The sequence below is a fragment of the Tachyglossus aculeatus genome, chromosome 9 (genome assembly GCF_015852505.1).
Source record: "Tachyglossus aculeatus isolate mTacAcu1 chromosome 9, mTacAcu1.pri, whole genome shotgun sequence".
NCBI classification, from domain to species: Eukaryota; Metazoa; Chordata; class Mammalia; order Monotremata; family Tachyglossidae; genus Tachyglossus; species Tachyglossus aculeatus.
In genome coordinates, this window is record NC_052074.1 from 47,162,428 (window position 1) to 47,177,197 (window position 14,770).

Here is a 14,770-nt window from a genome sequence, read left to right on the forward strand (position 1 = left end):
AGATGGTAATCTATTCATTCATCTTTTTTAGACTCTGCTTTAAGCCAAAGGAACATAATGAAAAGCAAAGTTGGCAGTGTGAGCACCACGTAGAACTTATTTGTTTTGTTTGGTAGTTCGCAGCGTACATCCGAGCAGCCGTCCGCAAAGAAAAAGGCCTACCCATCCTCGTGGAACTGCTGAGAATGGACAATGACAGAGTTGTTTCTTCTGTAGCCACTGCCTTGAGGAATATGGCCTTGGATGTCCGGAATAAAGAACTCATAGGTAGGCATGGGTCCATTCACAATTTAAAATATTTTAAAAATTTTTTTAGAAACAGGAAAATGGGAAACCCAAAAAAATGGAGCTCCCAGTGGAGGTCATGGCACTTGTTTTGTCTAACTGGGTATCAAAGAGCTATTCTTGGGGACTTGCCTCTTCATAGGTAAGGCACCCTGCCCTTTTTACTGAGGACATCAGTTTGTTCACCTCAGCCTTGATCTAGGAAGTGATTTCTTGAGGCTAAATAGCAATCCACGGAGACAGGCCTGCAAGATCTGATATGCATCATAAATTGTTCGAGAGTCTTGTTTCAGCACCTCCAAGTATCAATCCATCTTCCCGACTAGCTAATAAAAAATCTTTCTCTCTCTCTCTCTCTCTCTCTCTCTCTCTCTCTCTCTCTCTCTCTCTCTCTCTCTCTCTCTCTCTCATGCTCTCTCATTTCACAGCTGTATGATTCTTAGGACTCAAAAATGATATCTGTGAAGTCACCTTATAAAGAAAATCTTGGCATTACTGTTGCCTTTTTCCTTTATTTAAAAATATTCCTGAACCTCCTACGGATTTATGCCCCTTTATTCAAGGGTCTTTTGCTACTACTTCAGCAAATTCTGCAACCAGCCTGGATGCTATAAATTTCTGAGGCAGGATTTAGTTAGCAAGTGAAGAAGGGTTGGGCCTAGTCACTGTATGAGACACTTCACTCTAGTGAAGTGAATTGAAATCCCAGGTAATCTGCTCATTTACTCCCTCATTTCTCTCCACCGTAAAACCAGCTCCTGCAAAACCCCAGAATCTTGCTCTGTTGCTTGCCCTGCTTCCTCCAGTACCTGAAAAGGGCAAACTCGATTCCTTCACAGCTTGGACAGACCCAGTTCCCAAGGATGTGCCAGGAGTCTTACTGCTTCTTTTTTCCTTGGACTGTGAGGGGCAGGGAGAGGAGTATATGGGTGTGTGTGTGTCAAAAAATGCAATGGTGAGTGGCAAGACGAAGAAGCCTTCTAGGAGCTGCTCATACACGGACTTCACACCTAGTAGTGTAGTGAACTGGTTAGGGAAGGCATGTTGGTAATCCCAGTTTGCATGGATGTTTTACAGTGGGAATTGCCTAAAGTAAACAATTACTGAATACCATCATCATCATCATCTTCAATGGTATTTGAGTGCTTACTGTGTGCAGAGTACTGTATTAAGCACTTGAGAGAATAAAGGACAACAGAGTTGGTAGACCTGCTCCCTGCCCACAGCGAGCTTACAGTCTAGAGGGGGAGACAGATATTAATATAAATAAATAACATATATAATTTACAACAAATATGTACATAAGTGTTGTGGATTTGAAGGTGGGGTGAATATTAAGTGTGCAAAGGTCACCGATCCAAGTGCTTAACTGATGCAGATTGGAGAAGGATCTGGGGAAAGGAGGACTTAATCGGGGCAGGCCTCCTGGAGGAGATGTGACCTCAATAAGGTCTTGAAACTGGGGAGAGTGATGGTCTGGTTTATAAGAGAGGGGAGAGAGTTCCAGGCTAGAGGGAGGATATGGGCAAGGGGTCAGTGGCGCGATAGACAAGATCAGGGCAAAGTGAGTTCGCTGGCACTGGAGGAGTCAAGTGTGTCAGCTGAACTGTGTAGTAGGAGATCAGTGAGGTAAGGTAGGAGTAGGTGAGTTGATTGAGTGCTTTAAAGCCAATGCTAAGGAGTGTCTGTTTGGTGTGAAAGTGGATGGGCTAGAACAGTGCCAGCGCTTAGAACAGTGCTTCACACGTACTAAGTGCTTAACAAATACCATCATTATTATTATGGGCAACCACTGGGGGTTCTGAAGAGTGGGGAGAAAAATGATCTAGGAAGCAAAGTATGAACTGAAATGGGGTGAGACGGGGCAGATGCAGTAGTCAAGGTGGGATAGGATAAGTGTGATAGTTTGAATGGAAAGGGAAGGATGGATTTTAGCAATGTTGTCAACCTAGAACCTACAGGGTTTGGTGACAGATTGAATATGTAGGTTGAATGAGAGCAATGAATTGAGAATAATGCCAAGGTTATGGGCTTGCGAGGTAGGGAGGATATTGGTATTGTCTGTAGTGATGGGACAGATGGTGGAGGGGTAGGTCAGAGTTTGAGTGGGAAGGTATGGAGTTCTGTTTTGGACAAGTACCAGCACTATACTGGTCAGTATGTTAAGCATAGAAATAACCTGAAGTCTCTGTCCTTGGAATTCACGATTCCTCACCTGTGCTGCCGTTCCTACCAATCTAGCCCCCAAGGAAGAGGCAGAGAGCACAGAAAGCCTGTCCCCGTCATCACAGGGCACCCTTGGTTGTCCTGTCATATCATTACAAGTCACCATCTTAACTTTCTGATCACAATCACTAAGCCCCAAAGCCCCAGATCATCCACTGGCCTAGTGGATAAAAGGCAGACCTGGGAGTCGGAAGGACCTGGTTTCCAATCACAGGTCTGCCGCTTGTCTTCTGTGTCACCTTGTCTCTGTGCCTTAGTTACCTCATCTGTAAAATGGGGATTAAGACTGGTGGCCCCATGTGGGATGTGGACTGGGTCCAACCTGATTACCTTGTATCTGCACAGTGCTTAGAACAGTGTCTGGCACATAGTAAATGCTTAACAAATACTATAAAAAAAACAACAAAAGCAAGGAAGCGGCAGAGCTGAGAATGGAACTCAAAAAAATCATGATTCCTTGGTCAGCATTCATCATATGTCCCCAGATAGTCTCATTGGCACGAGTTGTGTGACATGGCCACAGTGGCCAGTATTTCTCTTCCTCCCCATCCACACAGCAGTGGGTCCAATCAGTTCAGTTATCTGGTGGCCTTAAAATATTATTACATTTCCACTTTTTCTGGGAAATTTTTCTTTTGATTCCTGTTAAGAGTCTTTCCCCAGGCTCATTATAAATTATTCAAAAACATAACACCTTCATGCATAGTGTTTCTGTCTCCCTCTCACCTTTATGTATAAATATATGTCTTTAATAAAATATCCATTAAGTGGCCTAGCAGCCATTCAGTTAACACAGCAAAAAACTAAGAAAATATTTACTTTAGCTGTGGTTAATTTCCTTTGTTTTCAGGGCAATTATTTCTGTTTGTCAGATGGTAATTGAAATCGGATAGGCACGGAGATTAATCTGTTGTAGGGAAGGAGTGAAGCCATAGTGTCTGTAAGAAATCCTTCAAGATCTAGAAGATTCCCCCATCTTTCCCGGTTAGAAAATTCAGTGACTGTTACTTCACTCACTACAACCTTGAGATGAGTAATGAGCAGTAGTCCTCCTTTTAATGGCAATCAGCTCATATTCATTTGGTGTGTCTCTTTTTCAAGTGTCCATAAAGAAATGTCCATTTCGTTTGTGGGGAGCTACTAATGTCCGGAACTTGATGCACAGAAACTGATCCAGACAGAGGATCGGGCAGTTTTAAAATAGCTGTAGAGCAGTTAAAGGGACTTAGGTGAAGGTTAACTTTGCTTATATCCATAGGTGAGTTCCAGGAACTTTTTTACTTAATCATGAATCAGCATGCTCTTGGTATTTAAGGGTGCCATAAAGTACCTATTTTTTATCATTATCTCAATTATTTAAAATAGTTAAGATACAGCACAGTTGACTAACATGCAGAAGTCCGGGCTCTTATTCATTTATCTGTTCACTGGCCCAAAGCCACATTATTTATTAAATCAGTTTTCCCTTAATCTGGTTCAGGATTGCCATGAAATTTTAATTTAAAAAACCTCTCTCTACCGCATCTCACCTCTGGGCAATCAAAGCTATTTCCATTTGCTTTTTAGTGATGGTTTTTGATTTGATGTCTGTCAGCCCTGCTTTTCAACACCTGTACCTCTTGTGAGCTGCATAACTGGCTAATGGTGTTTGCTTTGTGGAATCCTGCAGGAAAGTATGCTATGCGCGACCTGGTAAATCGACTCCCGGGGGGCAGCGGTCCCAGCATTCTGTCGGATGAGACCATGGCTGCAATCTGCTGTGCTTTGCACGAGGTCACCAGTAAGAACATGGAGAACGCCAAGGCTCTGGCTGACACGGGAGGGATAGAAAAGTTAGTGTCCATAACCAAGGGAAGAGGAGACAGGCAAGTATGCTTCAGGTGCAGCTGCGATGTCTTCGGTTATTTTGTGGTCAGGTAGCTCTGCCCGACTATTTCAGCGTTCTCCCAAGCTAATAGGCCAAGCAGGCTGCTACAGTTGCCTCCTGAGACACTGGTGGGAGGGAGTGGTGGAGAAGCCAACCCAAAAGCCTTTCCCTAGCCTCAGTATCATCTGCCTTTACAGGTGACACACGTCTCTAAAGCACTAGAAGAGCAGAGAAAAAGTTTCTTTTGATCAGTTAATTGTTTGCTGGATGGGCTTTTTTGTTTGGTTTTGGTGGGGGTTTTTATAATCCGCTAAAGTTCTGACCTTACCAGTTCTCATCCAGTCTTACTGGGAGAAAAGTAAAGCACGGGAGCTGCATCTTGATTTTCTAGTAATACAATGTGAGAGGGTTCAGGAACATCTGTTATACTGTACTCTCCCAAGTGCTTACTACAGTGCTCTGCGCACAGTAAGCACTTAATAAATGCAATTGATTGGTATTGTCCTGTCCAAATATAAATCCCAGGTGTCCCCATCCCTCCACCAATAACCTTCCAAAATAAAATCCCACCTGATCATTCTCAATACCAAGGAGAGAGCCGTGCAAGCTAGCACAAATCCACCCTTTCCATCTATGTCTTCTCAACCTGGCCCAGCTTTGAGGAAGGGGCAGAGTTAGCCCTGGAAGAACTAAAATCATCAACCCAAACCTTGCTTCTGTTCTGAATTCAAAGGAAGTGGGGAACAGCCCACTGTGCACCTGGAGAGGAGAGGGAGATCATAATAATAATAGTAATAGTAATAATTGTGGTATTTGTTAAGTGCTTACTGTGTTCTAGGCACTGTTCAAAACTCTGGGGTAGATACAAACTAATTGGTTTGAACACAGTCCATATCCCACATGGAGCTCACAGTCTGAATCCCCATTTTCCAAATGAGGTAGCTGAGGCACTTACCCTAGGTCATACAGCAGATGAGTGGCAGAGCCAGGACTAGAAACCAGGACCTTCTGACTCCCAGGATCTCATGTTCTATCCACCAAGCCATGTTGCTTCTCCAAGATATGAGGGGTTAATCCTGAAGGGAAAACACCATGTATACCTGTAGCCACATTTTATTTGTGCTTGATGAGAATTGACTTCGAACTGCTTCTGAAGGACCAGTTTCCCTCAGCCTGGCTAGGAGCTAGAATCAATTCCACAGTGGCCAGTGCCTCTGTCATATTTAAGCTAAATGAGATCTACCCTTGAAAAGTTCTATGGGCTTTGGATGAGGATCACCTCTTACTTGATGGTCCTGTGGATAGATAGGCACAAGAGATCATGCATGATATGATTTATCAACAGAATGGTTATAGACTGCTTTTCTGTAATGTTAGTGCTGAAGGCTCTTTACCAGTGGGCTCTCAGTAAAAGCTGAAAGTCAGTGTTGCCAGAGCTCAGAGCTCCTGAGTGATCATTGCCCATGAATCCCACAAACCCCAGAAAATAGCAAGAAAGTGTTGAGATAGAAACAGAAACCCAGAGAGGTTGTAGGTCTGAAATCCCTAAGGAAACATGACTCCCCAAGCTAGACCACCATCTCAGCTGTGCTGACAGCTATCCACCTCTTGCCACTCCTGGTTTGGACCAGAAATATGGATCGTATCAGTTATTTGAGGGGCTGGGGGAGTTCAGAAGACTACCTTCATGCCAGAATTTGTGGCTGAAACCACCAAATAGTCTGAAGTTCTTCATCCAGGCTGCATCCATAGGTGATGTGCGTTCTTTAACATTCATCTGTCTCTCTTTCTCTCTGTCTTTCCCTTGCTCAGATCGTCGCTGAAGGTGGTGAAAGCAGCAGCCCAAGTGTTGAATACCTTATGGCAATACCGGGACCTTCGGAGCATTTACAAAAAGGTAACTTCAGAGAACAGCTCTGGAAAAATGGCCATTCATTTGAAAACACAGTCTCAATGATGTATTCTAGCCAAGTGTCCGTATTCACTGTTTCCTTTGGTGCCTTTCCCTCCCCAGGATGGATGGAATCAAAATCATTTTATTACACCTGTTTCGACATTAGAACGAGACCGATTCAAATCACATCCTTCCTTGTCTACTACCAATCAGCAAATGTCCCCTATCATTCAGTCAGGTCAGTAGGTAAACTCACTCTTTTCATGGGAATGGGCGTTGCTTTTCCATAGAGGATTTCTGGGCTACTGATGTGGTTTGATTTTTCCCAGTCCCGGAGGATTTTGTTTCGGCTCCCAATTTAGTTCTTGCTGCTGTCTCTATTCCATTAAACCCCAGTGGAGAAGGCCAATAGACCCCACTCTCCAAAGACTGTCCACCCTGGCCCCCAAGGATTTTATGGGCGAGTCAGACCTTTCATTTCTCTCGCGAACCACTGGGCCCCCAGGGGCATCTCTGCTTTTGGGGCACTAATTGGGAATCGTCCCGAGTGATGATCCGTACCTTGTCAGGGCAGAAGCACCGGGTGAAGGGTTCAAGGCTGGGGTTGGGATGGGAGAGTGAAAGAGAGGTGGATGGGAAACTCCTGCTGAGGCACCGTCCATCAGCAGTGAAAAGCATATGATTCTGTTGGTGTTATTTAATCTGTAGTTCTTTTCAAGCCCCAAGAGAAAGAAACCAGTTTGCAGACCCAGACCAAGTTTGCTGTAAAACCGCTCTGAGCACAGTTGATAGGTTAACAAGTCATCCCATCAATTTTCATTCACATAGGATAGAATAGTAATGATCATCCGATGCTCTGTTTGGCTTTCACTCAGTCCTATTTGGCATCTGAGTGTTGTCCGTTGTATTAAAACATGCTGCTGCCTGCAGTCTCATATTCCATGTGGCCAAAAGAACTATTATTGATGGGCAGTTCTTGCTACCTAGTCTGACACCTCTACTTGCGCACGAAGCATTTGGAAACTTCCCAAAACCACTTGCGCCCGCACGGAGTATGTACGTTTTGTGTTCCCATTTTAGGTGCAAACTCGTGCTCTACATCCCCCATTTACATTCATATCATTCAGTAGGTGGTAAAATCGCAAGAGCAGCCTGAGGGAATCTCATTTTATCAGAATATTCGATATTCATTTTGGAAGTGAGGATGACAGAGAAGTGGTGGAGCTGAGGGCCATTCACCAAAGCCCCTCCGCCCCCATCCCCACCCCATCACATATTCATGAAGCATTGTAAATATGTGGTAGAAACATTTGTACATGTGCCCAGTGAACGCTTTGTACTAGCCACTTCTGAGACTGGTAGGGGACCGGGGTGGGGAGTGGGCAAACAGTATGGAAGCAAGCTCTGTTTTCCCTGCATTGGACCACGCCGCGCCTGGATGGGGAGGGTTGCTTGGCACCCAGTCGTAGTTTGGTGCTGCAGCTTGGGGAGGATTTGCATGCGGGCAGCCCGGAGGCTTGCATAAAAAACTGGCAGGAAAGGTAACAGGCGCATGTGCTCCCCTGCTACCTCCTAAGAGACCAGGTGTGTGGCAGTAGCAGCGGAACTGTCAATGGCATGTTTCTCTAGATCGAGTTTTTCTAAAATCTTTCCATTCATAAGGACTTGGGTGGTTCCTCCCCCACCCCTACAGGCTGTTCAATCACTCAATCATATTTATTGAGTGATTACTCAGTGCAGAGCACTGTATTAAGTGCTTGAGAGAGTACAATACAACTAATTACAGTCTAGAGAAGACAGACATTAATGTGAACAAATAAGTAATTTATACCATCTAATTTAAAGACATGTACATAAGTCCTGGGGGGCTGGTGGCAGGGAGAATATCAAATGTCCAAAGGTCACGGACTGAGGTTGTAAAATCATCGCAAAGTACAGCCTGTTGGTCGGTCAAAATCTCATCTTCACCCATCCCAAAGATCCCGGGTCCGCAGTCCAGGCCGGGCGACCCCCCTCCCACCCGATGGGAGCACATTCCTGAGCCTTCTGCCCAACTGACCGACTGGCCCTCCGCTCAAACCACCCGGGGCTGAACAAAGCGATCTGGGGACCAGCAAGAAAGGGCTCTTTCCACACAACCATCATTTCTTGACCGTGGAATGACGTTGTTTTACAAGCATCAAGGCTTGGAGTAACCCAGGACTGAACAGAGGGTGTGAAACAGCTGGATCGACTCCTGAATGGATAGTAGATTCTTAGCCACTTAGTTACCCAATCTCACTAGGCTAATGTAATTCATCGCAGCTCATCATTTGAGAACCATCATGCCATAGTCAGTTGCTTCAAATTTAATTTCATAACAAAGTGGCTTGTAGGCTTAATATGTAAATAATGTCAATCATTTGTCTCTACTAATTGGAACGTTTTGGTTTAGTTTGCTTCATGGTTGCAGCTGTATGGCTTCTGCGTGCTTTTCAGGGCTTGGAAGGTCTGAAACTGGTGTTTCTAAGATCCAGCTTCATGTTTCTGGGGTTGGCAGGGTTGACGGAGAAATTGATATTCTTATGCTCTTTCTTTCCCCTTTTTTTTCCTTCCCTTCTCTTGCCTTTCTCCCTTCAGTTGGCAGCACCTCTTCATCACCAGCCCTGTTAGGAATTAGAGAACCTCGTTCTGAGTATGATAGGACACAGCCATCTATGCAGTATTACAATAGCCAAGGTGATGTCATGCATAAAGACTTATATACTGGTAAGATGCCAGTTTGGTGCATAATACCGTACTTTAAAATGCTGTGTGTTTCCAAACACTTACTCTGCTTGGGGAAATTGATAGTATAAAGGCATCGAAAAAACGTTTCTGTTGTACTGAGCCATCCTTCAACTGCCACCAAAGTGAGACAATGAACACCCTGTTCCATTTTCACCAGCCACTCTGTCCTTCCCCACTGGAGATCGGTCTCTGTTGTTGTTTAAGAAACATAAGTTTAAGGTAGTAAAATTCAGAGTCACCATTTGCTGCAAAGGGATTTCTGTGTAAGTACAAAAAGGCATGTATTTAGATGAGAAATCAGTTGTGGATGCCCCGTGGTACAGGTCCTTGTGCTTCTGTTCTTTCTTTCCTTGCCTTTTATGTTCACTTTTTCTTTCTTTTTTCACTGTGTGCATCCAAAATTGGATTTCTGTTTGGCTTCACTTCTGCTCTGTCTTGTAGACTGGCACACCTCTTCGATTCCTGAATGATAAAGGGAATGCATTTCATTTACATCTTTGTAGAAAAGAGACTCCAACGAAGAGTAAAATATGTACAGTGTTCAATATGTTTCCCCTTCAAACTTTTGATGAATAAAATCCTGTTGTTTAAGAGTTGGTGCTCCTGTGCCCCCTGTTCAGAGAGTTTTGCATGAGCTATCTTTCAAAATTTATTTTAGAAAAAGACCATTCCAGCTAGAAGGTAATAAAGAATTCTTTATTTTTACTGCTCCCAACTTTCTTGCAGTTTATGAGAACCCTCGAGGTTTAAAATAAGGCAGAGCGAGCAACCAGAAACCCCACTTCTTGCTCAAAAAGCCTACTTATTAAAAAGAAATAAATAAAAGCTGGTAGCAGCTTTAACTGCTGCTGGGGGAGAGATCTCATTTGTGCTGTTGTCTTCTGAATTGTGATTTCACGCTACTGTTTACTAATCATGTATTGTTCCTATGGCAATTAATAGCTACATTACATCGCAGATGCTACATTTCAAACAAAGCTCTTTCCAAAGGAAATGCACATAAAAACATGTACTGTTGCTTGAAATTTTGCCACAGCTTGCTTTGTTTCAAAGACCACTTTCCCAGTGAGCATACCCTTCTAATTTTTCTATTTGTATCTTCTCTGCTTGCATCAATAAACTAATTTGTCCCAGGTATGTTTTATTTTTTCTCATTTTTGAATCCATGTTACTTAAAAATAGGAGGGGAGCTAGGGCTTGAATGAGGAACATGATCAGAACTAGTTCCCTGTCTGCCCGTTCTCTCATTTCTTTAAAAATGTTTTGGGGGTTTTTTAATGGGTGGAAAGAAGAAAGCTCCCACAAATCTACGACACAGCCTTCTAAATGCATAGTCTGGGCAGGATGTGCCTGAGACTATCTCTAAGGAAACCTAGACATTTGCCTCCTTGCCTTTATGGCCCAGCCTGGAGCCCTGCAAGGATAAGTTCTATTCCTGTTGCCAGGAGACTTTGGTGATGGGCTCTCGTCACGTAAATTAGAGAGGTTCTTCCCAACAACAGGTTGGGTCTAGACTAGGCAGGACGGACAGACCCGGTTCAGCTCCAAAGCAACCAGCTACCAAGCCATCTAGGAACTCTCGGGGAAACTCGCCAGAGTGAGCTGTGCACTCTAGCACTGAAAGTAGGCAAACATGAGATTTTTCTGGTACCTACCCCCTTCCGAGCCTGAGAGAATGCAAAAAAAATAATGTCGCAGTGAAGGAGACTTCCTCGGGTCGGCCACAGCGTGGGAAGACATTGGGGAAGAGTTGGGCCGGCCCCCTTCAGTTCCCTAGCTAGCGTGAAACTGAAGAGGCTAATGGTGATGAACACTAGTTTTAATATCATAAAATATTTTCTTACAGGCTCCAGCAAACCTTCACCAATTTACATCAGTTCCTATTCCTCACCAGCAAGAGAACAAAATAGACGGCTACAGGTGAATTTGCAATCTCATTTGACAAGAGTGCTGACCGCAGGGATTGGCATATATAGACCCGGAGCGCTGTTTGGTTTAGTGGAACCAAGCGTGGTTCTCCTGGGCGTATTTGTAGAGTAGCTTTCAGGTAGTAGGGCGTGGTGGGAGAATTTGCCCATCACTTGAGCTGATCTTTTCCAGAGCAGCTCCCTGTCACTGGTGATGCGGGTGATACCACTTGGCTACCTGAGCCGGCCGACCTGCTGACCTCATCTCCATACTGCTGGGGCTGGCCTTAACAAGATTGATCCTGGAGGTTCTCGGTTGTACTGGCTTTTCCACCCCAGAACATCTTCTGTTTTGCTCTTGAGAGTTTCTTCTTTCCCTTGGTGGAGGAGTTAGTGCCCACACTTCATCCTCTGGCCTCCGGGTCCTTTTCCTGAGGCACTTTATCCTCTTCCTCCTCCTCCGCCCCGTAGTAGTGACGTTCACAGCAATCCTGGCCGCTGGATGCTGAGGTCCCGCTGCCCCGCTGTCTGTTCTGTGTAAGTTATGGGGCCGAGTTTGCTCCAGATGTACAGTGGGTTGGGGCGTACCCCGTTCCTTTCGGTGTTTTTGCTGTGATGGGTCCTGCTTTCCGATGGCACTAGGACTGGCACTCGAAGGTTGCTCCCACGTACAGATCTGTCGTTTCTCCATTTCGTGTTTTGCTGTGACCCGGCATTTGAACCTGTGAACCCTCAATCCGATTCACTTCTTTTCTGAGCCAGTCGATTGTGTTTTAATGATAAGCGTGGAGGGACCTGGATGGGGGGACCATTGGGCCCATCTCTGTTGGGCAGTGACTTTCTGCCAGGCTGTCAATCCAGACGCCACCCCCTCCCCCCGCCCCGTGCACTGGAATATGAAGCATTTTGTGTCAAAGGGCCTTTCAGGCTTTCTAGGATCCCTGTATCCAATGTCTCCAGGGCTTAAATGATTCTGTGATCCACCAGGTAAGTTACTGCCCCAATGCCCCCAAGGATGCTCTTGTGAGCAGAAAGTGTCACAGCAGCTTCCAGGAGCATCTAGCCAGATCCCAGAGAGTAGTTAAGTCCTGGGAGAGTCAGGTTGGGTAAACTACAAGCGAAAGAAACAGAAGTGCACTAACCAATCAATCATATTTATTGAGTTCTTACTGTATGCAGAGCACTGTAGTAAGCACTTGAGAGAGAACAATACTGTACTGTGAGAGAACTGTACTCTGCACAAAATAAGCGCTCAATAATGAATGAATGAATACATCAGGTGTAATGGCCAGTGGCTTTTTTCCTAAAGGGAGCACCAGCTGCTGAGCTCATTGTTTTTCTGTTTTCACTCCCTTCCATTGATAAGCATGAGGATGAGCCATCCTCTCCAGTTAGAATTGTTGAAGCTGAGCCAGCACTTTCTTTCTTTAAGAAAAATCATGTAAGTCATCTGAGGTGGATGCTTTTAGGGTCCCCCCCCCCCCCCTTCAAAAGGGCCCCCGGTTATTATGAATGCTCATTCCAAGTGCTGAAGACTTTGTTGTCAAGAACAGCTACATTTCTATCTAACCTTGCTGTGGTTCCCTGGTTTAGCAAAGACATTCAGAACCACTTTGCCAACTGCAGCATCAAACCAGAGCTTTGCCACTTGGATGTGATCCTACGGTTTTTAAAAGGCAGCATTCATTTCCATATCCAGGAAGGTGGGTCGTTGGGGAGGAAGGTAAACAGGCTGTAGCCTGACACACATTCCCAGTGGGTGGCATATTGAAAGGGAGATGGACAATTTAAGGCCCCGCAAATTCTGTGCAAACCTAAAGCGAATTTACAAATACCTTGTTCCTTGTACAATGATAAGGCTAGCACTAGCATCAAAAGTTGGTTTTGCAAAGATCGGTGCCTGAAAAATCCTAAAAATCTTATTTCAAAATCTTAGGATGTGGAGGGTCTAGACCAGGGTTTTTCCCGAAGTCCTGGATGATGGATTAGGTTTGTTATGCTGAACAAAGCAATGACAGGCCTCTGAGCCAGCCCAGCCAGGTGAACCTGCAAATTTCGATTCCCAGGGTGGGTTGTGGGTGCATTTCAATGACTGGGAGCCGAGACCTCTGGGTTCTGTTCCTGACTGCTCCTTTCGTCCACAACATCTTGAAATCCAGTGCTTTGCTTTTCCTCTGTACCTCAAGCTTTGTGGGAAACTAGAGTTTCCAGGACGTAGCAATTAATACCTGTAGACCCGTGAATATTACCCTAGAAATTCAGGGAAGGAAACCTCACCTGTCAAAGGATTGCTTTTATTTCTTTCTTTCATTTTGTCAACAGCATCCACAGCTGTATTATAGTCAAGATGACTCCAACAGAAAGAACTATGATGCATACAGATTGTATTTGCAGTCTCCTCATAGCTATGAAGATCCCTATTTTGACGATCGAGTTCACTTTCCAGCTTCTACAGATTACACAACCCAGTACGGACTGAAATCGACCACAAACTATGTAGACTTTTATTCCACTAGACGACCTTATAGAGCAGAACAGTATCCAGGGTCACCAGACTCTTGGGTGTAGCATCAAGATGCTCAGTAGTGGACCTCTTTCTTTCTAAGCTTGTTTGCCATGAGATGGAAAGGTCCACTGGATGGTTGGATGGTGCGATGTGAAAGTGAAATAGAAGGAACCAGGGGAAGAGTTTATTTTTTTCAAGGAATTATCAGGAAAGCGAAGAAACCTTCGGAAGGGTTTTTAGCTCTGTTTAGGTGTTAGATCTAATTACTTGTAGTTCCTGTAGTTTGGTGAGGGTGCGGGCGATGTGATGAAAGGATTGAGAAATGAGTAAAATGAATTTGGGGAATATATAGGTCAAATTTCCAATTTAAAATGATTTTTTTATGTGAATAAAGTCATGTTCTGATAGTTTGTAAATAAAATGGATGCTCCTCTTGTTTTATCGCTACTACTAAATGTCGAGATTGTATGCTATCATGTCTTGTAAATTTCTTTTGTGCGTGTAAATATGGAAATGCCACATTGGTTAAAAGTGCCATCATTTGTAATGCAGTGTGTCATTTAAAAACAGATTTGGAAAGCTGACAACCTAAAAAAAGAGAGACAGGCAGAAAACCCAAGGAATTGTTACAATAAAAAAGTCATCCCCCCCACACACACTTTTTTTTTTTTTTTGGTTTTTAAAATGAATAGTGACATTTTGAAGCACAAAGTCCAGTCCCGCATAGCAGCACCGTAGCCATTCCCTGCCTCCTTTCCAGGACACTTCACTGCCATTTTCTATGCACATGGAAGAAAAATAAATGTGGACATTTCATCCCTGAACAGTTGTTCCCTGCTCATTTTTTTTTTATTTTCTGTCTGTAATTCGGAGAAACGTATATAATAAACGTGAAAGCAAATTGCATGTTGTGAGCAGCTTAAATTGATCAGACTATTTTGGCCTTTTTCCTGCTTTTTGTACAGTTCGTTCATCCCTGTGTTTGGTTGACAAAGCCAAAGAATGAAATCAGGAACTTTTCTTGCCCTTTTATTATCAAGCCTACCATCCCTCTTTTTCAGTATCATGAATGTAATACACTCTGACATTTTATCACTTTTTTGTCAGACTGTTAAAAGTCAAGTACGGCCCTTTCTTTAAGAGAAATTAGATCCGGGATCCTGGCTTTTATCCGCTGACAGATTGCACTTGGCAGAATTTATAAAAATCAGTCACATAAGAACGGTGACTCGGGGTATTTTCCTTGTTGTTGTAATGTCGTGAAGGGCATGGCTGCAGCGAAGGAGAAAGGGGCTAGGTGGGAGGCAAATCCAAGT

The 14,770-nt window shown here is 44.2% G+C and overlaps 1 protein-coding gene across 5 annotated transcripts in view; it reads left to right on the forward strand.

Moving 5' to 3' along the window:
* Positions 1–14,360, forward strand: part of PKP4 (plakophilin 4) — a 154,331-nt gene extending 139,971 nt beyond the window's left edge. For 3 of the 5 annotated variants that reach the window (XM_038750806.1, XM_038750807.1, XM_038750809.1), the window contains 7 exons: positions 117–267; positions 4,181–4,376; positions 6,191–6,275; positions 6,393–6,510; positions 8,892–9,020; positions 10,888–10,961; positions 13,271–14,360. In XM_038750806.1, the coding sequence (XP_038606734.1) occupies positions 117–267; positions 4,181–4,376; positions 6,191–6,275; positions 6,393–6,510; positions 8,892–9,020; positions 10,888–10,961; positions 13,271–13,516 (999 nt within the window). In that variant the 3' untranslated portion in view covers positions 13,517–14,360. The remainder of the gene's footprint in view (positions 1–116; positions 268–4,180; positions 4,377–6,190; positions 6,276–6,392; positions 6,511–8,891; positions 9,021–10,887; positions 10,962–13,270) is intronic. The other 2 variants (XM_038750808.1, XM_038750810.1) reach the window with 2 other exon arrangements.
* Positions 14,361–14,770: the final 410 nt, after the last annotated feature.